Here is a 27188-nt window from a genome sequence, read left to right as displayed (position 1 = left end):
AGCAAAACCTGAACCTATGGTATAGCATGTTATTTATTCCATAATTAGAATGGAAATGAGCATATAAGATGGACAGTAATGTGTAATTGGTGATTTTGTCGTGTTTCCTGATGAAGTCAGGGCTTGTGTGGTACCATTCCCTGCTGTAGCGGTTGTAGTCATGGGTTGTGTGGTACCGTTCCCTGCTGTAGCGGTTGTAGTCATGGGTTGTGTGGTACCGTTCCCTGATGTAGTTAGTGATGGAGCTGTGACGTTATTTTGTGTAGTTGGGTGTGTTGTATCTTTTCCTACTGTAGTTGGGGTGGTGTTGTGGCAGTGCTTGGTGTTGTCAAAAGGGGAGATGTAGCATTGGATGTGGGTGGAGCTGTGGCATTACCTAGAATAGTAAGTGGTGGGGGAGTTGTGGCATTGCCTGGTGTTATTGTGGGAGTAATAGTAGCATTGCCTGGTGTAGTTAGTAATGGAACTAGGCATTATTTGGTCTAATCAGTTGTGTTTTACCAGTCCCTGCTGTAGTTAAGGGTGGTGGTGCAGCATTGCCTCATTTTGACATTAGGGGAGTTGTGGACTTGGATGTGGGTGGGGCTGTGGCATTTCCTGGAGGTGTAACATGAGTTGTAGCATTACCTGCAGTAGTATGTGGTGGGGGAGTTTTGGCATTGCCTGGTGTTGTCATGGATGAAATAGTATCATTGCCTGGTGTAGTTAGTGGTGCAGTTGTAGCATTATTTGGTGTAATCTGAGGTGTAGCACTGGCATTGCCCGGTGTAGTTATGTGTTGAGTTCTGCCATTGATTGGTGTTATTATTGGAGGTGCTGTAGCATTAGCTATTGCAGTTTGGGATGAAATTGTAGCATTACTCTGTGTTGTTAGGGATGGATTAGTGACATTACCAAGTGTTGTAGTGTGGGTAGGTTAGTGGTATTTTTTGGTGTAGTTAGGAGTGCATTAGTGACATTACCTTGTGAAGGTTGAGGTGGAGCTGTGAAATTGCCTGGTGTAGTCAGAGCTGACATTGTGCTGTTGCCTGTTGTTGTTACAGGTGGAACTGTGGCATTCCCAAGTGTAGTAAGAATTGAAACATGTGTGGTTAATGGTGGAAATGTGCCATTGCTTAGGGTAGTTATAGGTGCAGTTGTGGCATTGCTTGGTGTTGTAGTTGCATTGCCTGCTGTAATTGTTGAATTTCCTCCTGTAATTTGGGGTGCAGTAGTGGCACTGCCTGGTGTTGAAATTGTTGCTGTTGTGTTGCCTAATGTACTAAAAGGAGGACTAGTGGTATTGCCTCTTGTTGTTAGGAATGAAGTTGTGCTGTTCACTGGCACAGGAAAAGAAGTTGTGGCACTGCCTGTATTTACTGGAGGATTTGTGGCAGTTCCTGGTGCAGTTACAGGATGGTTTGTAACATTCCCTGGTGTAGATACAGGTGGACTTGAGGTGTTGGCTGCTGTTGTTACAGTTGTAGGTGTAGGTGTGGCATGGCCTGATGTAGTTAGGGGCGGAATTGATGCATTCCCTGGAGTACTCACTGATGAAATTGTGGCATTTTCTGGAGATATTGTGGATGAGCTTGTCACGTTGCTTTGAGTGGAAAAAGGTATAGATGTGACATTACCACCATGCGTTGGTATGACTGGAGTCGTGACATTGCTTGGGAATACTGTGGCTGTGCTCCAAGATGGAATGCTTGTTGGTCCTGTGTTGAGTGACACATAACACATAATCAGAAACAGCTAACATTAAGAATGTTAAAAATTATTCTATGATGCATTGAGAAGCCATGTAAAAAGAAAAAACTTAGCTAAACCTGAACCTATAGCATAGTGTGATTTTTGTTCCATATGTATTATGGAAATGAGCATGTGAGTGGGTCAGTGAACATTTAACAACACATGAATTAAGCGAAACAGAACCCTGAGTCATAAATGTATCACAATCCACTAATCCAAATGTATCTAGGAACTAATTTTCTAAATAGAATGTGCATGTCCATATGCAGGTTTCAGTGAGTAAAGAAATTGCGTTCAATAAAAACAGACTGTTGTGCATCTGCTTTCTGATTTCATTTTTAATTTCTGTACTGGAAAACACAGGAACAAAATGCTTGGTGACAGATCACTATGGATTACAATCAGTGTTTGTAATGATACGCAGCATGAATGATGAAAACATTCAGATCAGCTTGACATCTTGTCAGTTCTGCAGTAAAAGAAGAAGCTCAATGGTCACTTGAGAAAAACACAAGAGCCTATCCCGGTGACAGAGCGATTTTTCCTGTCATGTTGGATCCTTTTTCCTGTTGCTGGAACCATAAGATGTTTTCAACTTCATGCAGACAGATCGGTGTCCGACTTGAAGTAGTGCATGTCGGTTTCAAATTTTGACCGACTTGAGATGGTGCCACCAAAGTACCTGTCTGATTTCCACTTTGTCTGCAATAATGAAAAGAAACATAGTGCAATCGGCCGTGACTGATGTAGGTTCAGCACACGATCGGAAGCACAAAGTATCTAGCTTGGCGTCTCTCTTGTCAACTCCTCCCCCATCTGCAACTGGTAAATCTTGCTGATCAGTAAGTCAAGGTGCAGTTCAAGTCGAACACCCATATTAAGTCAGCAAGGAGTCCCAACTGTCAAGAGATTAACGAACTCCAGCTGGCAGACACTAATGCATACTCTGTCTCCCTCCACCTGAGGGGTGATTATGTTCATGAAGCTCACACCTAAAAATAACTGGGAAAAATTGGCTAATGTGGCACCAGCTTAAACTTCCTCAATGCCCATCCTCACTTAATTAAACATACAAAACAATAAAATCTTCAAAAAACACTTTTTTGCACATGCAAAGCTCGAATGATAAGTCTGACCACAGTCTAATATGCTTACAAGGGTAATGTATTATGGCTCTCTATCTGCAACCAGCAAAGTATAAAGATAAGCCTATTGTAATATTTGAGGATGGAAAGACTGAACTTTCATTTTATTGAACTCCATGAACAATCTATACAATTTATAAAATATGTCATTTTTCAAATATGATAAAATGCAGATGTGTTTATTCCTAGCAGCTGAGTACTTCCGTCAATTCTTTTGCCAAATAGTAAGGCAACTTTTATGGTGTGGAGGAAACCTGTAAATGTAGACATGGATGTAGGTTGATGGTTTCTAGCATTGGCTGTGAAAGGCATGTTGGTTGCTGTTGTGTGGTAAGATGAATATGTGAGGATATTTGTGGTAATGTTGAAGAGTGATAGATGATATTATTTTTTTAAACAAAGCTTGATAAACTGGCTTCATCTTTATTTGAATATGTAAAATTAAGGGCTGTTGAAGTGGAACGGGCATATTTTTTATTGGATGTAGTGAAAGAGTGCTTACCACCAATAACAGTAGAAATAACATTGTTTGTGCTAGTTGTGAAATGACTGGGATTTGTGGATTTTGTGATAAAATTTGAATTAGTAGTCATTCCCTCTGTCGATGTTTGAGTGTGTATCGTTGTGATGTTTGTGGTAGATGAAACTTCCTCAATCTGTCTCGGTGACAAGGCAATACTGCCTGTGGAATTGTAATTTGTTGTCATAGATGTGGTTGTGTTGAGAGCCTCAGAGGTTGTGGCTATTACAGCTGTGAAAACACAAAAATATAGTCAGGTAGTATGATACAACAAATTCATGCAATCATGATGTACAAATTATGATCTGCAATGGGACTGCTAGTTTCCTTTTGGTCAATTTCCTGTAATTCTGTCAGCATGGTTGAGGAGTATTGGAATACATGTAACAGGATTACACATTTCATATAATGTAATGTGGGTATCTGTATGTTTTGTGTTTGTGGAGCAGACTGGTGAAAACAAATTTCCCTCTGGGACAATAAAGACCATCTATCTAAATTGAACCCTTATATGCATGGTAATTTTTCCAAACACTGCTACATATATTTAGACCCAGCACTTATATCTATCAAAACCAGATGTACAAAATGCCCAGATAGTGTCAAAATTATCCAAATATTTTCAAGACAATTAGAAAATAATAATATATATATATTATTTTTTAAAATTTTGACTTTGTGTGTGTGTGTGTGTGTTTGTGTGTGTGTGTGTGTTGCACTAAATACTAACTAATAGTTGGGCACAACTCCAAAAAATGGATGAGGTATAGGGGGTGGAAAGGTATGCATTTAATGGTTAAAATACATAATATTAGTACCTTTATAGCACTAGCTAAAATTTTAATAGTTGGTATTCAGAATACAGTTATATTAAAAAAATATTTTGATTACTGAAGAGATTCCTTTGAATTTTCATTTGTATTTTAGTCAGTTGGAAGTAGTCTCTGAGGAGAATAAACTGTGCCGAAACTCTTTCATATGCTGCGTTACATTCATAAAAGCAGACTGAGGGAGCTTTCACACTGTTATGAGTGAATTTGTTTTCATTGAGGAACTTTCCATTTTGGAGCTTAATAGAGAGAATCCACATAAGATCTGAAAAAGATGTCATTGTGTACACTCAATAAGTAAGTTGTAAGTTTGGAGCAGCAAAAATAGTTAACATTGTCTAGCATTAAAGGGCTTCTTAAAAAGTAAAGTTCAGAGAGCAATATCAACAAAAATAACAGAGTGCACCTTTAAATAATACTTCTTGTGTGTTTTTGCTGTACAAGAAACTCAGGGTGATTAGCCTACTACTTACAAATCCTTTCCAGACACAAGAGATGAGTGGGTTACGTCAGGTACAGCTCCAGCTCAAAGCGCAAACAGAAAACCATGTCTGACTGAGGCTGTCTGGGTCAAAGTGCACTTAAGACTTAATCTTAGTGGAATTTTCAGTGAAAGTCAGTTAAATCTTGCAATGTCAGGAGAGCAAAACTTCAGACCCTTGCACTTTGTTTTATTTCTTTGTAAATTTAAATACAATGTATGAGCAATGAATAACTAATGTTTTAGATTTGTCCTCAGCAGATATTACTACTTTAAAATGTTTTCAATTGTAGTAGATTCTTTCTTTCCATTTAAGCATTAACATAAGCAATTCAGGTATCACTTTACAATAAGGTTCTATTTGTTACCATTAATTAACTACATTAGTAAAAATGAATGAACTAAGAATAACATTACATTCACAGCACTTATTAATCTTGTTTAACATAAATTTTTAACATAAACTAATCATTTTTTTTATTGTTAACATTAACTAACAATGGAAGATTTTATAAATTAAGATTAACAAAGATTATAAATGCAGTAATAATATGTTATTTATTGTTAGTTTATGATACCTAATGCGTTTACTAATGTTAACAAATAGAAGCTTCTTGGATAGTGTTACCAACAGTTCTACATCAAAACAGCTTTGCGATAAAATTATTTAATTAGGAAAAAGATTTTATGACATTGCCTGTTTGGAGAGTGGTTAAAAAAACTATTAACATCAATTACAATCATCAATGATCATCTCTCATGCCACATATCCGATTGAATTTTTATAAGCCTAAAATAACTGTGATGGTTTTAGATAAACATACGTAAGGTAAAAAAAATAAAAAACTTTCATCGAATTTAAGAGTACTGGCCATCAGAGAGTGTTCACAGATGCAATTGTTGGGGCCGCCCTAGAATTTTAACTACTGTATATGCTGACTGTAATCATTCATTCAGGGCAAAGGGAAACTAGTCAGTTCTGTTCTGTTACCAGAGTAGCCAATGTCTCAACACCCTCTCCTCTAACCAAATTCCACTATTGTTTTGTACAGTAGGACCTCTATTTCTGTACTAATGTGTGTCTGTGTGTGTGTGTGTGTGTGTGTGTGTGTGTGTGTGTGTGTGGCAGGTATAAAGTGACCTTGAAGCTTGTCTCACTTCCTCTCACACAGAAACACACCATATTTACAAACAGTATGGCAATAAACTTCAATTTATAAAAAGTTATATTATATATTATATTATATTATATTGAAAGTCCTGTAAGCAAACATTCCATAAGGAAACATTACATGTAGCCTGCATGAAATTCAGTTAAATACTTGACTGGTCAATTGCAGAATTTTGTGCTCAAAATTATTTGGCAACACTTTACAATAAGGTTGTATTCATTAACATTAGTTAACTACATTGGTGTCAGGGTTCGGGCTTATCTGCCAGTTCCTTTTGTGTGTCTGTGTGTTTTCATTTGACTCAAGAGCGGTGCAATCAGTGTTTCCTTGGAGACTTTCAATTGTGCCACTCACGAGGTAATCACCCCCACCTGTGTGTCATTACCACTGTGTATTTATTTCCCTCTCATGCCTGATTGTCACCAAATTGTTCCTGTTTGTTTTTGGTGTGCAGTCTTGCCTTCCTGTCAGTCTGTTTTCACCATCAGTATTTTCAAGTGTTGATTCAGTGGTTACTGCTCCTGGTTTCACCTGTTGGAATTATCGGATGGACACTTGCTCTGAACTGTTACTGCTCTGTGGATTACTCACCTAACCACCTTGCCATCCTCTCTGCCATTACTCGCCCGGGTGTCTCAGCGCACCACAGCCATTGCTACTCTGTGAACAACTTACAGTACCTCATTACCATTATCATCCTCACTGCCTGTCCTCACCTGGGTCTCTCAGCTCATCACAGCCTGCTCTGTGGATTACTCACCTCGTTGCTGTTATCATCCTCACCACCATTCCTCATCCAGGTGTCACAGCCATCATCACTGCAATCATTGTCACTCACCTCTCTGCAACCAGGACTGTGTTGTCAGTCATCGATTCATTACATTAATTTGTGTTTCAATAAAAACTGTTTTAATTGTCATTCCCTCTGCATTTGGATCCTTTTTTAAACCACTCCTGACAGAACAATCTGGCCTAACATGGATCCAGTAGAGGGAACATCTCTGGTTAATGCTATTTCACAACAGGGGGCACTCCTCGGTCATCAACAGTAGCAACTCACATCCACCAGTCAAGGCGTTGAGGATTTGGCAAGATAGATAGCTGACCTGACACCCAGGATTTAACGGCTTTGTCTCTCCCCCAATGCTGGTCTCTCCTCCAAAGCCACACCACCACCCACAGCAGTCTCAATTATATCAAGATCCTCCGAGCTCCAGTACCATACTCCAGTGAGCCTAAGATCTATCAATCTTTTCTGTCCCAGTGTTCTCTGATATTTACATTACGACCATCATCATTTCCCTCTGAACAAGCCAAGTCATCAACTTGTTGACCGGTAGAGCTAGAGATTGGAGGGATGAACATCCTTGCTGCTCTTCCTTCCCCATGTTTTCTGATGAACTTCGCAATGTCTTCCACTGATCTATGTCTGGAAGGAGCGAGGGAACTCTTGGACCTTCTGCAAGGAGATCGATTAGTATCCAACTTCTCCACTGAGGTACGAACCTTCGCTGAATCGTGTGGTTGAAATGAGCAGGAGATGTGGGACCAGTTTCTGCATGGGCTATCCAACCACATTAAGGACGAGATCTAGGCGTTGGACCTACCAACCGTTTTGGGTAATCTGACCACTGATCTGGTGGACCTAGCGATCAGGCTTGACAACAGGCTGGCCCTGCGACATCGTCACTGTACACTTCCTCCATCTGGTGCTTCTGTGTCTGCTGCTACTCGACCGCCTTCATCAGTAGAATGCTTCAAGTCCAGTCCAGAGGAAGAGCCTCAGAACGAAACCGATGCCTCATCAACAGTCTCTGTCTGCACTGTGGACAACCTGGAAACACTGCAGCCTTCTGTCCGGTAAAAGATGCAACTCACCAGTAGGCAAGGGGTTACTGGTGAGTATTACCCCTTTGGATAAATCCCCTGGTTGTAGAGCAACAACTTCCGTCACTCTGTCTCAGTTTTGGTGGAGCAGAGGGTAACTTCATAGACGCCAATCTAGTGGCATCTTACATTATCCACTCTCCCTCTGCTCCAGTGGTTTTGGGACATCTGTGGCTGATAACCCATAATCCACACTTGAATTGGGCTGAGAAATCTGTGTTGTCCTGGAGTTCTTTCTGTCTGTCTCATTGTCTTGTTTATGCTCTCTCCCCAGTTGTCTCCTGTTCTCTGTTGCAAGAGGAGCCGGTTGATCTTGCCAGGGTACCTGAGGTATACCATGATTTGAGGGCGGTGTTCAGCAAGTCTCAGGCTGCTTCACTTCCACTGCACAATTATGACTGTGCTTTTGATCTTATTACTGGCACTTCTCCAACTCAGGGATATCTGTATTCTCTCTCAGCCCCTGAGCGGGAGGCCATGGAATGGTATATTGGCGATTCTCTTGCAGCTGGTATTATTTGGCTCTCTGCCTCTCTGACTGGGGCAGTGTTCTTCTTGGGGAAGAAAGATGGCTCTTTACGTCCCTGCATAATTATCGGGGGCTGAATGACATCACGGTAAATAATTATTATCCTTTGCTGTTGATGTCTTCGGCCTTTGAACTCTTGCAGGGAGCTTCTGTTCACACAATGTTTGACCTTCGTAATGCTAAACACCTTGTTTGGATCAGGGAGGGGGATGAATGGAAGATGGCTTTTAACATGCCTACAGGGCATTTTGAATACTTGGATCTGCCTTTCTAACTCCCCGGCCATCTTCCAGGCACTCGTCCATGGTGTTCTGTGTGACAAGGTCAATCGATTAATTTTTGTATATCTTGATGATATCTCAATGTTTTATAGTAACTTGCGAGACCACGTCCAGCGTGTCAGGAGAGTTCTTTAGCGGTTGCTGGAGAATAATTTGTTCGTTAAGGTGGAGAAGTGTGAGTTTCATGCACGGCCTGTTCCATTCCTGGGGTTTGTTCTCTCGTTTCTCCCTGATCTTCAGCAAGGGAGACAACGGCTATAGTTGTTGATCAAGTCTTCCTTATTCATGGCCTCTGTGCGGATGTGGTCTCTGACAGAGGACCTCAATTTGTGTCTAAGTTTTGAGCAGAATTCTGCCTACAGCTAGGGGCAACTTCTAGCTTGTCATCTGGGTTCCACCCCCAGACCAACAGGCAGGCCGAGTGGGCTAATCGGGATTTGGAGAGGGTCCAGCACTGCGTGGCGTCTCGGAAGCCGTCGACTTTGTGTTCCAAACTATTCTGGGTCGATTATGCGCAATAATTCCCTCCCGGTTTTGTCTACATGTCTGTCGCTCTTCCAGTGCTGTTTAGGCTCCCAGCCCTCATTGTTCTCCTCCCAAGAACCTGAGGCTGCTGTTACATCCTTGCACGCATTCATACAGAGATGCCATCGCACCTGGGGGGTAGACAGAGAAGCCCTTCTCTGTACTGGCGATCGGAACAAAGCATCAGCGGGCCATCAACGTTCTAAGCCCACAGTTTAGACCGTGTGTGGACAGAAGGGACTCTCCAACTTCCCTCACGTAAGTTGGGACCTAAATTTATTGGACCATTTACCATCTCTAAGGTGCTTAGTCTGTTGGCGGTCCCCCCCCTTAGTGAAATTCACACCACCTTCCACGTATCTAAAATCAAGCCTGTTGTCTGCTACCCCCTTCAGCCCGCCTTCTCTGTTCTCCCGCATTTTCATCTAATAGAAAGGTCTCCGGCTTTCTCTGTTAGACATCTTCTTGATGTGAGGTGGAGGGGCAGAGGATATTAGTATCTGGTAGACTGGGAAAGCTATGGTCCAGAGGAGAGATGCTGGGTTCTGGCTCGTTACATCCTGGACCATGTCCTCATCGACAAATTCCATCAGCGTTGTAGTGGACCTTCAGGGGAGGGGGTATATTCACGGTTCCATCTTATCTGCTGGTTCCTTTTGTGTGTCTGTGTATTTTTGTTCACCTCGTGTGTTTTTCTTTGCCTCGGGAGCAGAGCAATCAGCTTTTCCAGTGTGGATTCCTGTTGAAATTATCGTATGGACACTTGCTCTGAATTGTTACTGCTCTGTGGATTACTCGCCTCACCACATTGTCATTCTCTCCACCATTCGTCACCCGGATGCCTCAGCTCACCAATGCCATTATTACTCTATGAACAACTTAACTCATCGCCATTATCATCGTCACCACCATTCCTCATCCAGGTATCCCAGTTAATCACTGCCATCATCGTTACACACCTTTCTGCAACCAGGACCAGGTTTTCAGTCATCATATCATTATTATATTAATTTGTGTTTAAAAAAATATTAGGGATACACCGATCATGATTTTTCATGGCTGATTCCAATTGCCGACGTTTTTACAAGCAAATGGGCAGATTCTGATACCGAATGCCGATGTTTTTTATTTTTATTATTTTTTTTTTTTATTTGTTTAAGCAACAGACAAGAAAGAATGAAAGAGTTCATCAAAAATATGTGTATTTGCTTTTTTACTGGCCAAGCTGGCCTTAAATTGGCCAAGCTGGCCTTAAATTGCTTTGATGTACTGGAGGACCCCCTCGAAAACGAGATGCTTCATCTCAAGGGGTTAATCCTCGTAATAAAGATATGTTTATAAATAAATAAATAAATGAAAAAATAGCTGTAGCTATGTGAAATTAGATGCAACTACTGCATATTAAGCACTAGTGGTGCACCGATCCGAGATCTCCTATTTTATTAACACTAAGTTCGGCCGTTAAAATTACAGTAACACTTTACAAAAAGGTTCAATTTGTTAATATTATTTAACAACATTACTGTAGTTAACATGAACTAATGAACTTAATGTTAGTTACGACATATACTAATGCATTTTTTAAATCAAAAGTTGTATTAGTAACATTAATGCATTATGAACTAACGTGAACTAACAATGAACAATTGTATTTTTATTTGATTAATAAATGTGGTAAAAAATATGTTGTTCATTGTTTGTTCATGTTACCAAACTTACATTAAAATTTACATTAATTGTGAAATGCTAACATTTATTTGTATTGAAAACGGTTATAAATAGTTCTGTTGTTAATTTAAAAGGTCATTGCGACATACTGGCAACCACTAAAAACCACGATAGCGTCACACACCACAGAGATACATTCAAAAATAAGAAAAATTTATCCATTACAAGCTTTAAAACTGCTCCAGTGAGAAATCATATTAATATCTATGATTTGTTTAGTGTCTTTGTCATCTTTTTGTAACACAAATCACTAATTATTAAGCAAATGCATGAAGATGCGGTGAAGTTATTAAAGGTTAAACGGTTACATCTGTGATTATTGGTATTGTGACCAAAATGAATCTGATTTAAATTGGGTTCCTCACAGAATAGTGCTGGGATGAGTGACTGATGAGATATTGAGAGCACCTGGAGAGCCGCATGGAGAGCCGCACTCATGTTGATGGGAGTAAAGCTAAAATTGATCAGGATCACACAAACCGACTCTAAAGCTCAACAAAACGTCTGATTGTCACAACTCAAATTATGTATTTACATGTTTATTTGTTGTTTAATTTGTTTTTATACCAGTTAGCAGCCTCTTTTCCTTTTCCTGCTCACAGTGCAGCAAGTCAGAATTACTACCGTAATGTCTCTAGAAAATGCGCAACTTAATATTCATACACATGTAATTCATACACATTTTAAAAAACAAACAGCACATCTGAAAGTTTAAATTTGTGAATGCTTAGAATTGCCAACCACTCTGTCCCATGCATCAAGGGCTGAGCATAGGCGGAAATCATGGGGGGTTGTCCTCCCCTAAAATATCATTAAAATATGTGTATTGTAAATAATATAATAATATATATAATTATTTAAGAAATGAAATAATATATATGCAAACAGGGCAACAACAAAAAAAAACTTGGTGTCCCCTTCAAAATTTGCTCTTGAGAATTGTTATGTTTATTTATCAATATTTTAATGATAAACTTAAAGACACAAACACACAGGTCGGACATTTCCGTAAACGATCTCTCTCTCCCGCACAATCCTCTGCAGTCGGCCTTTATCCCTTTCGGAGGCTTGATTAGCCTGTTAAAGGACCGGGTGTGTATAATCACGACCCAGCCCCGCCCTCCACCCTGCCACAGTTGTGTATATTACCATTAATTAATGCATTATGATCTAAAATGAACTAAATAAACAACTGTATATTCATTAATTACATTAACCAATATTAATAAATGCAGGAAAAAATATAGTTCATTGTAATTTCATGATATCTGATGTTATCTAATGCTAACAAATAGAACCATATTGTAAAGTGTTACCAAATATTTTTGCATGATAACTGCTATACTGAATATTTTACCATTGTCCCTGGCAAGCAATCTCCAACACTGTGCTAGTTTCATGTCTATCACTGTCTCTTCCCGCATACATAATACAATAATTTCAACTCAAATCAATATTTCATGTCCATTTATTTACTTATTTGGTAAGTAGCCATGTAATAAGCAGGATAATGTACAGTCATTATTGCAAAACACTGACAGCATGATCAGGACACCGATATGAAACGAAGAGGTCTTTAATTATCCTGAGGGGGTTTATTGTATTTCTTTAGGCACAACATACACATTGATGGGCAGACAGAGTAAAAAAGACAAAATAAGATGGGTTACACACACGTGTGTGAGAGAGAGTGAGAGAGTGTAAACTTGGGGGCTGTCAGGCAGGCCTAAGATGCCCTGAGGCCAGACTCATCTGCAGTTGTGGCTCGCTACTTCAAAGCAGCAAACTTGATGCCAGACAGCAAAAAAAAAAAACAGAGTTGCTTTAACTACCACCTCCCACAGACATACCATCCGACCCATCCCACACATGCACACACCCTCACACCCACAATCATCTATCATTCTGGTTCTATAAACACAGCTACATAACCCTTATTGATTCCCTCTATGTCTCGCTCATAAACACACACAAAACCCCTGTATCACTTTCTTGGACATACTGATTGCTCTATCTCTCTGTTTACTTATCTTCTTCATTCACTTCAGGCTTGTCATGAATAGCTTAATTAAATATGTTTGTATGGTAATAAAAGAAGCTTAATATGAAAGTCAAATTTGAGTTCCTGGTTTTAATTAAAGTACTTGCATTGCTTTGTATGCTTTTCTGGCAATGGCAGTTTGAGCCAAATACATTGATTAGCAGTGTCAACAGCGCTAACATTAATGAACCTGGAACGGAATTTGATCAGAAGTAGATGATAAGTACAATCTACAATCGTGTGAACCTGACATTTCTATTCATATCATTATCATAAGAATTAAACAACAGTTATAAGAGAAGTGACATTTGCAGCTTCCCAAATTTTACAGCAAGGGTGTGAGTGGAAATATGTCAGTATGAACACAATGTTATCTGTCACGTTATCTACAAAATTTCTAGAACAATAGTTTTTTTTCTGGGCACTTCATGCAAATTTTACCTTTATACTATGTTTAATAGGGAACTTTTTAAAAGCTGAGGTTTTCCAGTAGTAGTTTTAGCTGTTCCACACTTCTTTTACTTCTCTCTCATGGGCAGTGGTATACTCTCCCATACTTAGTCTGTTCCTCCTTCAGTGTGGTCTTATCAGAGTTCAAAATATCAGTAGCATCAGTAGCTTTGTGAGTGCTATTTAAAATACCTGCCATAAACCTTTTTTTATGCAGATTGGCAGAGTGTTGCTCTCAGCCTGGCACCTGCCATCCTCACCATAGCTGAAGCTGAATAGGATCTGGTGTATCCAGTTAATCGGAACAAAACAATCAGGTCACAGCACTGAGGCCAAGTAGCAATATGCACTGAGCCAAACCAGCTGTAGTCAGGCTTCGAACAAAGGCTCACACAATGAAAAGATTCTTGTTTTCTGAATAGGGGGTTTTCTTGAATTGTCCAAAACTCAAAAATACTGTAAAAATAAATTGCTTATACCAACGTAACTGTATTCCGCTACAATTACAATTTAAATATTTTGTAATTAGAATTCAGTTACATTCAAAAAGTATTTTGATGACAGATTATTTTGCATTTTATTTCTGAATGCGCTGAAACACTTTCTTATTATGTGCTACATTTATACGACAGATAAGTAAGTTTGAAGTAAGTTTGGAGCCGAAAAATTAAAAATGTAAGTGTAAATTGTCAGCTTAAAGCTAAGCTAAAATACTATTTCTAGCCATTTTACGTGCACGTTACCAGGCACGATCATATTTTTTATCAAGAAAATTAAGGCTAGTTTTAAATACAGTTAGTTCCGATTCTCAGCAGGAAACCGATGGAGTGCGTACTCCAGGTAGGGAAGGAGGTATTGCCCCAAGTGAAGGAGTTCAAGTACCTCAGGGTCTTGTTCACAAGTGAGGGGACAATGGAGCGGGAGGTTGGCCGGAGAATCGGGGCAGCGGGGGCGGTATTGCACTCGCTCTATCGCACCGTTGTCACGAAAAGAGAGCTGAGCCGGAAGGCAAAGCTCTCGATCTACTGGTCAATTTTTGTTCCTACCCTCACCTATGGTCATGAAGGCTGGGTCATGACCGAAAGAACTAGGTTGCGAGTACAAGCGGCCGAAATGGGCTTCCTCAGAAGGGTCTTCTCCCTTAGAGATAGGGTGAGGAGCTCAGTCATCCGTGAGGAGCTCGGAGTAGAGCCGCTGCTCCTTTGCGTCGAAAGGAGTTCGTTGAGGTGGTTTGGGCATCTGGTAAGGATGCCCCCTGGCCGCCTCCCTAGGGAGGTGTTTCAGGCACGTCCAGCTGGGAGGAGGCCTTGTGGAAGACCCAGGATTAGGTGGAGAGATCACATCTCCACACTGGCCTGGGAACGCCTCAGGGTCCCCCAGTCAGAGCTGGTTAATGTGGCTCGGGATAGAGACGTTTGGGGCCCCCTGCTGGAGCAGCTGCCCCCGCGACCCGACTTCGGATAAGCGGTTGAAGATGGATGGATGGATGGATAGTTCCGATCCTCGAATCTGATTAGACGCAAGACGTTACTTGAGTACTGATGTCTCACACCATTAGTACTTGGACGAGTCACTGTATGTGGGTGAGAAAATATCAATATTGAAGTCTTTTACTATCAATCCTTCTCCCTGCCCAGTAGGTGGCAATATGCACAAACAATATGAACTCCAAAAAAATTTCAAGTGAAAGTGGAGATTTATAGTAAAAAGGACTTAAATATTGATATTTTCAAGATCATATTGCCTCTAAAGATATGGATTTAACCACTGGAGTCTTATGGATTACTTTTATGCTGCCTTTATCTGCTTTTAAACCTTCACCATTCACTTGCATTGTATGGACCAACAGAGCAGAGAAATTCTTCTAAAAATCTTAATTTATGTTCAGCAGAAGAAAGTGGCATGAGGGTGAATAAATGAGACAATTTTCATTTTGGGGTGAACTATTCCTTTAAGAATGTGCTTTATTGATTTAGGCAACACTAGGAAAACACCACTCACATAATTATTATTATTATTTTCCTTCAGAAAATTAAAAACCTACTTTGTAATTTAGATTTAGAGTCCCTAATATTTAAAGTAGATTTTACCATGGGCAGACACAAGACATTATTGTAATGCAATATACTCTCTCTACTGTCCCTTATTTACAAAGCTCTATCTAGCTCTTACTGTAAGTAACATATGGTTCCCAGGAGCAGCAATCCTGCACTAGGACGCACAAGACCAACTCTATCATATCCAATTAAAGCACAGTCAGCGTATGCTGTCCAATTAAAGAGGAAGATTTACTGCCTCTAATCCAACAGAACATGAGTCAGACGGATTGAGAAGAGAAGAGAAGAGAAGAGAAGAGAGAGAGAGGAGAGAGAGAAAAGAAATGGGACAGCATATTTACTGTAATATACGGTAATATAGTATTACTGAAAATGAGGAAAATCATAAGAAAGAAATGTTTTCACATTAAATCAGTCTTGCAGTTGATTTACAAGTCAGACTTGATCAATTAACTATACTGTGTAAGAGCACTGCTTTATCCCTCAAACACACGGATTAGCATTACAGCACTTTGCCTGGATTACAGCACACTCTGAAACAAAGGCCAACAAACCCCTTATTTCACAATCCTCTGAGGTCCGCCCCACATAATCAGACATGCAGCTTCGTGACTTAAGCATGACTCTAGTTATCTGCTGTGTAGATGTGTTTTAAAGTTCTTTATAAATTAAAATCAAAGTCATATCTAAAAATATCACACATACGTATGTATAAATCTCTGGTCAAGAAACATCAATTGCACTGCCAGAACCTCACAGGACCATGTTCAGTAGTACAATACACACGATGATTATGAGTAACTGTAGACAGAAAGATATATTCTATCTATATCTCTCTTTCTAGAACACACACTCATACTTTCCCATTGACACAGTACGACACATGTATTTCATTTCCCCCTCTCTCATCTCGTCAGACATGCCATCTTGTAGTCATTCCCTTCTCATACAAATCCAATTACTTTCTGTCTCCCCCTCTATCTGCCATCCTGTCATTTTCTTTTTCACTTCCTCTCCGTATTTGAGGGGTCCAACGGTGGGACACAGCTGGACTTGGTGCCAAACAGAAAGACAGGACAAGCCTAATAAAATTTACTTGATTAGAAACACAAACAAGCCCTGAGGCAGAGCGGCATGTGATATTGTGTTCCTGCAATGTCCTTTCATACATTTATTGACATTCATACTGGTTTTCACAGGATTGCTTCCATATTTCAAAAGTGCCTTTTAGGACACACAGTATTTAATAGTGTTGGGTGTAATTGGATTACAAAGTAATTAGTTACAGTAATCGAATTACATTTGGGCCAAAAGAGTAGTATAATGAATTACATTTTAAAATCATCAGATTACAGTTACAGACTTTCAGTGAAAGTAATTACTTTCAAGGGCATTACTTGGGTTACAAATATTTCAGAAAAGATATTATTCATGTGTAATACTAATAAAATGTGAATTCTTATGTTCATATGTATGTCTGTTTGTGTTTTTGACACAGCTGAAGGGTGTGCGACAATGAACAAGGAGAAAATATAAAAAAAATGTGAATTTGTTGAGGGGAAAAACAAATTATTTGTGACAAGTGTTTAGAAAGTAACTTAGAAGTAAAGTAATTAGTAATGTTATTAATTTTTCAATGAAGTAGATGAGATGAGAAGTCATTAGTAATATGTAGTGAATTACTTTTTTTAGTAACTTGCCCAACACTGGTCATTAATTTGTTCAACTAGGACTTTTGCCATAATATTTTCGTAAGCTTTAAATTTGAGTTTTTCATAAGCTTTAAGTCTGAGTGAAATATATGGCATAAACTTATCAGTAAATTAGATCAGTATCAAATTAGTTGTCTACATTGGTTGAGTTATCATATTCAATGCTGCCTGCAATACAAAACCACACTTCCTGAAAGAAGTTATATGTAATCTTCAAAAGAATGTGACGTGCACAATCGCCCCAAGTGCTGACTCACATATGAGTGCATAAACATTTGAGTCAAAAAGTCATGTTTGAATGTGTGACACAGTGACTCACTCGAGACAAAACCTGACACCACACAGAATTGCAAAATTCCAAAGAAACGTAAACCTGTAATGACTAAATCAACTCTCTTGTGAATGCGCGGATGTCCTTTACCGGAAGCCAGTGATCATAGTATATAAAGTTATAAATATGGATATTTTTCTCACAAAAATGCATCGCTTGACTTCAGAAGGCTTTTATTAACACCCCTGGAGCCAAATGGATTACTTTTTTGATGGATGGATGTGCTTCTTTGGGCTTCAAAATCTAAGGTACCATTCACTCCCATTATAAAGCTTGGAAGAGCCAAAATATTTTTTTATATAACTCTGATTGTGTTTGGCAGAAAGAAGAAAGTCATATACACCTAGGATGGTTTGAGTGTGAGTAAATTATGGGACAATTTTAATTTTTGGGTGAACTAACCTTTTAAACTGGTTAACGGGTTAGATATTTAGTGGATTAAGAGATTGGATAACTAAATTACTATTTGCACTCCAATAGTCTGGTGGAAACAGGATTTTATGACTGGGTGTTATGACAGTATGTAGTCACGCTGGAGGTCTGGGTTCAAAAATCATCCTTTACATGCTTTTTCCCATGTCTCTACTCTTAATATTTCCAATAATACTACTTATAGTAATAAATAAAAGAGATTCCTCACAGTGATCATCGCAGGCTCATGCTAATATCTGCAATGCACACACAAATTACCATGCACCCCATTGAGAGCAAGAACCCCTAATCATGACCACGAGGAGGTTACCCATGTGACTCTAAAATTGGCCCTAGCAACCAGGCCAATTTTGGTTGCTTAGGAGACCTGGCCGGAGTCACTCAGCACACCCTGGATTCGAACTCACGACTCCAGGGGTGGTAGTCAGAGTCATGGTTAAATTTTGTAAGGCAGGGTTAGGGGTTGGTGTAGGGTGTCTGTGAGACTCCAAATAAACACAATAAAAGTGCTGCAGTGATGCCACTACACTGAATGTTTTTTTAAACAGGGATGTAAGAGTTTCTGCTACCATCTAATGCTATTTGCACTTAATGCAAAGAAGATGCTTTTTGTTGCTTTTTACACTTAGTGAAAATAGCCTCTGCAATAAAAGAAACACTTAATGGTAGGCTACTTATATAACGGGTTATGTATTTTAAAACAAAATGAAGGAAACGAACCTTAATCACATTGAATATATGATAAATTGCATAATAAATCTGTGTTGAACTAATATGTTAAAATGTGCATTGGATCAGAAGCACACAAACTCCAGAAAGGCAGACGAAGACAACGCTGAATGTACCACTCATGCACAAAAATGCTTGCTAGGCGGCTAGCTAGGTTTTAAAACACAGCCAACATCAAAGAGTTGCACATTTCGACAACATACCGTACAATATTATTAACGATGTTAACACATGCTTTTAAGTGCACGACACTCATTTATTCCTCTTAAAAAACGAGTCGAGCGAAAGCCTCTGTGTCTTCCATTGGAGAATTTATACAGTATGTTTCTCACGTTTTGTTTGATGTTGTCAGGGGGAAAGTTGTGTCAGATATCGGCTTTAAAGCATTACAATGTCATAAAGGTATATATATATATATATATATATATATATATATATATATATATATATATATATATATATATATATATATATATATATATATGGGTTTGTCAAGCGCTCGAGACTGTCCATGGTCCTTAAAAAAACGTGGCACGCATCAAACTTAAATCATGATCATTGGGTAAGTCTACGAAATTTGTCTTTCTGTTGAAATATGCTTATTGTAACTGTAAAATAAACACATTACCACACACAAACGCAGCCAGATCTCAAATCTAAATTCAGGCTTACCTGAAGTCGAGACTAATACTATTAAGACGAAAAGTCGATGCGTCATTGACATTTCTTCTCTTGATTGACGTTCATTCAAATAAATAAATAAAAACTGAAAAAAATATGTCGTATCAGAAGATGTTTTAGCTCCTAATGTTTTCGTATGCAGAGTTTTACGTCCGTTAACTCGGTGGCTTTATTCCGTTGAGAGAACAGATCAGCTACAGGTGGTTTCAGAAAGCACTTGGCGGTCAGCGAGTTAAATACGCCTCCGGGAGGGAGGATACCTACATTCAATAAATGTGTGAAGCATGACAGGTGACATCAATGCTTATTGAAGGACACATAGCTAATTATTATATTTTTTTACATCCAATATTCAGTAGCCTATTATGTTTTGGAAACAAATATAGTCTAATCAATATGATATGTGGTATAGGAACTATACACATACAAATAATAGGCTATTTCTATAGAGACCCTAGTGATCCATGATTGGTTCTGCTCTGTAAAATATTTTCATCCATTTTTAAGCTGAATCAAAATAACTCAAACTGTACATAATTGTGTCATACACAGTACATAAAACATATTTCATAAGTGCTAATTGGTAATTTAATCTATTTTTGAGGAATAAAATAATGCAAGTGTAAACAACTAGACTAAAACCACAGTTAGAAATAACCTTAGAATCCATGACACATTTAGTTTAACATCACAGGTCTGATGTTATAATTTAACAAGGTCTCCATGATGGAAATCTGGGAAATTATTAACTTCCTATTCTACATTTTCTGTGCTTTGGGCATTGCTTTATTTGCATCCGTTTGGAGAATTTGCATTAACGTCAGAGGTGAAAGGTAACGAATTACAACTACTCTCGTTACAGCAGTTGAGTACATTTTCCAAATGTTTCTACTTTTTAAGTATAAATAAAGAATAGTACCTTTACCTGAGTTAATGAAAATTAAGTATTCAACTTCACTACAGTACAATTTCACCACAATTACAAAGTACAAAAAAAATGCATAATATTTCTGAATTTTTGGAAGGTTTTTTTGGGAAGAAGAAATCAGAAAATGACAAGCGCATAAACTGTTTATAAACTAAAATGCGCTGTGTGCGTCATGACGGAAGCCAGCAGGGTACAGTATCATGAGAACAGCAGCACGTATAAACTGCCACTGGTGTCCTCTCTTCTCTGGCTTCTCCAAGACTTTCTGCCCTGTCACTATACAACAACTGTAATACTGTGATTGTCTGCATATTTAATTTTATTCTGGAAAGTAGCTGTTCATTCAGGTATGAGGGAACCATCTGCACATGTTTAACTACTGAAAAACTTCATTTGTTTTTAAGATAAGCAATGTTTTAATTGTGTTAAATATACATTGCGACCTTCTTTTTACATACATTGCGATATTCTTTTGACTTTTCACTAACATTATTTTTTCCCGCCATCCAGTTCCTCACACCATCGTGCTCACAGAAAGGCTGTCCACTTCCATTAATCTGCATCAGTTCGGAAATGGAAGCACAGCGTTGTTCTAGCGGGAAGACTAGCATCACATCATTAGCTGGTTAACTCCTAGCCAATCTCATGTAAGCCATTGCTTTATAAGTCTGCTCACAATCTATCACATTGCTGTTTCATTGTGCTAACACAGCAACCTCCACCACCCCACCACCACCAGTTGAGCCCCGTCTCGCACGGGGGTAGGCTCCTCTCCCCTGCCTCCTATCTCCGGCAGGATATGATGGTTCCGAGCACAACTCCCACGGACTGCCAGACGGGGCCTACGCCAAAGAGAGACATTACTTTTCTGCTTTACATTCATCAAATAAATGGCATTTTAAACCTCACTCAAGCCTCCATGTCTTCCCGATAGAATTGTACTCCTGCGTTAATTTCCATAACCGTTCAACCCTCTTGATTAAAATAAACTGTCCTAGTGGTAACACTCTCGCTCACAGTACTGTACTGTCCATGCCCTGTCTCACCCACTGGTGGCCAAAAGTGCGCAAGGGATGGATGTTATATAAAAAGGTATGAGAAATCACAAAATATGGTGTAACTAAATGCTACAATTTACTTATTAATTTATATATCTCAATATAAAAAATAACACTAATGTTAATTAAGACTTTATTATTACAACTGTAATACAATAATACATATACAGAACAACCAATTTAATGTTTTAATCAATCATATCTCTCACTAAACACTGTGAAATATTTATTTTTACCTTATTTTATTCAGTTGGCCTGTAGGTATTGAAACATCTAGCTTAATAATCTCATTCCATATCTGGATAAGTGCTGCAATATCATAGAGGATAAATAAACGTCCTCCTCTATGACATTGCATTGTATTAGTTTTGTACAGTATATTATCTTAATAGCCAAAATACAAGGACATGTGTGAATGAGAATAAACCCTGAAAAAAATTATGTGTTTCTGTCACAATGCACTTTATGTGTAGTTTAAAGATGATTTAGAACATTTAGAATGTTACAAATGACTATTTCTATTTAAATAAATGTTATAATTCTGTTTGTCCAAGAATCCTCTTGCAGCAATGCAGATCTATAGCATTAAGAAGCTGCTAGTTTAGGACCTGTAAGGAGTCTGTTTCTCAAACTAGAGACTGTGATTTACTTGTCTTTTTGTTGGGCATCTGGCCATCCCCTTCCCTCTCTATCCTGGTTAGATATTCTTTTTTAAAAACAATAATGCACGGAATAGCCTTCATCTCTCTAATACAATAGACTTTTGAAAAGTAGAAAATTGAATTTAAGGAGAAATGTGTTTCTTTTTGCCTAATTTTAAAACCAATATTGGACTTGCAAGTGTAAAGCAACTTGTAAGAACTCAATACCTCAGCAAATGGGGAAAAACCCAATGTATTCTGCTTTCTGCATGGTAGCGCAACCATTTGCAATTGTTCTAAGAATAAGAACATTTTACTGAGTACCAAATTAGCATTTTAGAATGATTTAAACAATTATTTCAAACTGTAATAATAATTTGCAATTCATTATTTGGTGAAAGGAAGCATCAATTTCTTTCAAGAACAAAAATGTCTTTGTGTTCTAAAAATGGAAACGTATATACTATATATAATATAATTTTCTTTCCATCACTGATTAACATGCAGTTTGTTTGCAATAATGCATCAATCCATGTTGATGCATGAGGATGAGGGATTAAATAAGAAAAGTTCTTCAGTGATAAAGGAGCTCACCCTAATTGAATAGTATTCCATTGAGATATCTAAGTGAAACTGATCTTTAATAAGAGTAAACCATACATTTTAAATGTCGAAATATGTGAAATTGGTGTGGTGAAGTAGTTAAAGATCAGTGCAAGTGGAAGGTTGCTTGATGAAGCCCTGTAAATAATAAGGCCGTGAGCTTTCTTGATTGCCCCGCTAAATGACCTTAGATATATTTTGGATGGATGGATGGATGGATGGATGGATAGATATTCACCCCTGCATAGTCCTATTTCCTTATGACTGGCACATTATTTAAATATGAGTGTTATTGAGAGTTGTTAGAACACACCTTCATGTAAAACATTTGATGTATTCTAGGAAACACATTAGTGAGAATTATACTCACTACAAAACAAAAATAAATGTACAGTACTGTACAAAACTTTTAGGCACTTGGGAAAAATGTTGTATAGTAGCAAAATATATAAAAATAATGCCATAAATATTTTTACATTTATAAATAAACGTCATACAAAGTCCAGTAAACATAAAAAAGCTAAATAAATATTTGGTGTGACTTCAAACAGCACCAATTCTCCTAGGTACACCTGGATAGTTTTTCTTGGTTGTTGGCAGAGAGGATGTTCCAAGCTTCTTAGAGAATTCACCACAGTTCTTCTATCTATTTCGGCTGTCTTATTTGCTTCTGTCTCTTCTTGTAATCCCATACTGACTAATTGGGGGGGCTCTGTGAGTACCATGCCATCTTCTATTCTATTCTATTCTATTTGCAAAATAAATGTTTGGGAGTCTAAAATGTGTATTTCCTATTGACACACTAAAGCTGAAAATATAAATAACTATTTTAAGACAAAGGTTTTTGTGAAGCATCTTATGTGCCTAAGACTTTTGCACAGTACTGTATTTTATAAGGACCTAAAATGTTTCCTGCTTTGAACTAGCACATCAAGATGTTGTAATTTCTTTGGAATGTTTGATATATGTATAATGTTTGCAAACTTAAAGATGAAGCATATACAGTAGCAAATATGTGAAATTAAAACCATGAACAGTAAGATAGTAAAAAAAAAAAGGAAAAGTAGCAAGGTGATGGATGTCAAAGTTTTATTGCTCTGATCCATTCCATTCCTCATGAGGGTGGGAACTAGGAGAAGCTTGTTTTATACTGCTTTAAAGAAGAATGTCTTTTGGTCAAGCTCCTTCACTCTGTATCAAGTAGTTATACAGACACTCCCTTCCTTCTTATCTTTTTGGAAAATTTGTGGATTGCCAAGGACAACATGGCAACACAGTTCTTTTGTTTTACCAGCACTGATAAAAAGAAAACTGTGAACACTCCAAGTTCATATTTAAATGGCCAAGCAGATAAGCATGATAGCCATGCCAAGAGGTGGTTTTGACTGACATGCCCCACTGCCAAGGCTGCCACAGCTAAACATCATAAAAACAAACAGCTCAGATGGTTGGCTAATCATATTTCTGTTGGCAGTGATGACGCAGAAGAAATAAAAAGATAAACCTTTATTTACATTTATTTTCTAGCCACCTATGGATAATGAACAAAGCTTGAACGTTGTCCTTTTGTGAGACTATGAACATCCCTCTTTGAATGGATATTTTATCCTTTATTTTAATGAGGATACTAGCATGTAATTAGAATGGCTTAGGTCAAATTTCTTGTCTTCTGAATGTCCTACACACTACATCCAAAAATATTACCAAATGTCATGTGTGAGGACTGAAAAGAGTCAGCATTCAGACATACACATAAAGTGAATGAGGGCTATGAAGTTCTAAAGCAATGGCCTATCGCATTCCACTGTATTAGATGGTCATAAATACAAATAAGGAAGAATTGCATTTGAATCATTAGACTCTTATCTGTGCAGGAATGCAAAGTAATTTAGTATTGAGTATCAGTAAGTCACTAAAGCAATGCCACAGACAAACACATATAAGAGTGCATCCTGAGAGTGGAAGAGAAAATCATTTACAATAACTTCCACAAAATTGCTTGAATAGCTAAAGCTTACCTATTAAAGGGATAGTTTACTTTCTTTTTCTGTATACACAAAGGGGAAATGTTGAAAAAATTATCTGTTCAGTGATCTCATACAATGTCAGTGGATGGTGACCACCACTTCAAGCTTCAAAGGATACATATGTATAAGCAGAAGTCTACAAAATATTCAACTTATGCCAACATATTTTACTTATGCCTTGTTCTGAAGGCATACAATTATGTTTGGTGAGAAACAAGCCATAATCTAATTGATTATTTAGTCTAATCTTTAGTCTAATCTTGACTGATGGTTGCTCTCCTGTGCACGTTCATGAGAATGCACGAGAGCAGCAGTTTCACTGCACCCGCTCATGATTGGGAACAATCAGACCACCACAGAGATATTAAAAATAGAGATGAATGTTATGCTTCATTTTGAAGGTATTGTATCTTGTGGTTGTTTTTATTTTTATTTTCAATACAGCCCAGTGCAATCAATACAGTAAAAAATCAGTAAAAAAATCAGTTTGGAAAGAATCAGCTTCCTGAGTTCATTCCCACTGGAATGTCTGCTCTAAAGGACAGGGAAACAAGGAACAGGCATTATTTTTGCACTTGACTTCCTTAATTGCTTTATGTTTTCAAAGAAAGTCGACATAGTTTCAGTAAACACACACACACACAGAAAAACTGGGTGGCTGATAACAAAAGGTTTACTAGCTTGATCACCTCAAAGAGCCAGTCATGAGTCATCACCATTGTGCCAGCATTGAGCAAGGCAGATGCCCCAGGTTACTTTTGTCCCTAGAATACAAGTGAGATCTCAATCTGTGACCATGTAGGATACAAAAATAAAATGTGGAACAAATTTTGAAAGTTTCCATTGCAATTCTGGTTGAAGCTGTGGTGAGCAGGGCAAGGCCGACAGCGTCTGGTTAGAGCGAGGATGGGAAGATAAGTGGTGAATAAGCTCCACTTATGTGTCACACTGGTCTCGTATTCCAGTGAGGGGCGGCGGGAGTATTTGAGGAGAGGAGACAGTGGCAGATGAGAGAGACACACAAAGCTGTCTGTCTGTGTGTCAGTGTCATTAGTGTAATGCTGAAAACCAATGTGTGTTCGAGCTGTTGAAAAGCAGTTGTAGTGCTTAATGTCCACTGAAAAGTGTCACATTAAAGCGTCTTATGTGTTTGACAAGCAGTTCCCAGCTTCCTCCTTGCCCATCTAGTGAACTATATTACAACTTATTTACCACTACCATCACAAATATAATTAAGCAATAAGGCATGAGAGGCCTTGCTATATGAGATGTGAAGCAACCCTTGCAGCTGTGACAATATTTACAATATGGCACAGCCTTGTGTGCCTTATTGCATTTACAAAATGGTCACCACTTAATAAAAAATATTAAGGACACAAACATGCATTAAAATGTTGTAAGTAAAATCATTAAATGCCATCCTTCTGCCAGAAAATATATAGTCCCTGACAGAAAAGAGTAAACAAAACGTTGCTAGACAACAAGAATAACTGTAAGCTATGGGTGTTTTGGAGTGATTCAAAAAGAAGTTCGTTGAAGAGGTCAGAGCTGTGATTTATCATGAATTAAACATGGCTGTTGACCAATCAGGATCCAGAACTGGAACTATCCGTTTTATAATTAAAAGCAAATATACTATGATGAATATCAACATGGCTGTGATTTGGTCATAGGCACCATGCTGCAAGCAATTACAGCCACCCTGATGAAGATTGACTGACATCAAACAACATGCTCTACTGTAATCTACACTAGTCCTGCATCACAATTTGCATACCATCTGTCCTAAATAGTATGTGAGATAAGAATTAGTGAGTCTGAAATCTTGGTATGTGTTAAAGAGTATGGTCTGGATTGTCTTCTGTTTCTGGTAGATTTTCAAAGTGTAGATCGATGCATGCTTTTTTTTCAAATAGTGATAGTGCTGTTTTTTACATCAGTAATGTCCTGACTATGTTTTGTGATCAGTTGAATGCCACTTTGGCGAATCAAAGTGCCAATTTCCTTCCGTACAGCAAAATCTGTACATTCTTCAAAACTTTTGGCCACCAGTATATATATATATATATATAATGCAGATATATATCTATATAAACTTTATATAAATCATATTTTATTTACAATACTTTTGTACAAATCCAAATAATTTTACAGATCTTTATTGTAAAGGGTTTAAACAATGTTTTCCATGCTTGTTCAATGAACCATAAACAATGAATGAACATGCACCTGCGGAGCGGTTGTTAAGACACTAACAGCTTATAGACAGTAGGCAGTTAAGGTCACAGTTATAAAAACTTAGGACACTAAAGAGACCTTTCTACTGACTCTGAAAAACACCAAAAGAAAGATGACCAGGGTCCCTGCTCATCTACGTGAATGTGCCTTTGGCATGCTGCATGGAGGCATGAGTACTGCAGATGTGGCCAGGGCAATAAATTACAATGTCCATACTGTGAGACGCCAAAGACAGTGATGCAGGGAGAAAGGACAGCTGATCATCCTCGCAGTGTCAGACCACATGTAACAACACCTGTACAGGATTGGTACATATGAATATCACACGGGACAGGTACAGGATGGCAACAACAACTGCCCGAATTACGTCAGGAATGCACAATCCCTCCATCAGTGCTCAGACTGTCCGCAATAGGATGAGAATGGCTGGA

General features: G+C 38.3%; 1 protein-coding gene across 3 annotated transcripts in view; it reads right to left on the bottom strand.

Annotated features, from left to right (window-relative positions):
• Nucleotides 1–19452, bottom strand: part of LOC127652666 (mucin-2-like) — a 37344-nt gene extending 17892 nt beyond the window's left edge. For 2 of the 3 annotated variants that reach the window (XM_052138951.1, XM_052138953.1), the window contains exons 1-3: nucleotides 19254–19452; nucleotides 3379–3627; nucleotides 963–1697 (exon numbers count right to left, since the gene is read on the bottom strand). In XM_052138951.1, coding sequence (XP_051994911.1) covers nucleotides 963–1697; nucleotides 3379–3627; nucleotides 19254–19305 — 1036 coding nt within the window. In that variant the 5' untranslated portion in view covers nucleotides 19306–19452. The remainder of the gene's footprint in view (nucleotides 1–962; nucleotides 1698–3378; nucleotides 3628–19253) is intronic. The other variant, XM_052138952.1, reaches the window with a different exon arrangement.
• Between the last annotated feature and the right edge of the window lie 7736 nt (nucleotides 19453–27188).

Source organism: Xyrauchen texanus, chromosome 12 (assembly GCF_025860055.1).
Source record: "Xyrauchen texanus isolate HMW12.3.18 chromosome 12, RBS_HiC_50CHRs, whole genome shotgun sequence".
In the NCBI taxonomy this organism is placed as follows: Eukaryota; Metazoa; Chordata; class Actinopteri; order Cypriniformes; family Catostomidae; genus Xyrauchen; species Xyrauchen texanus.
The sequence above is the reverse complement of the archived record's forward strand: the minus strand, read 5'-3'. Positions and strand labels throughout refer to the sequence as shown.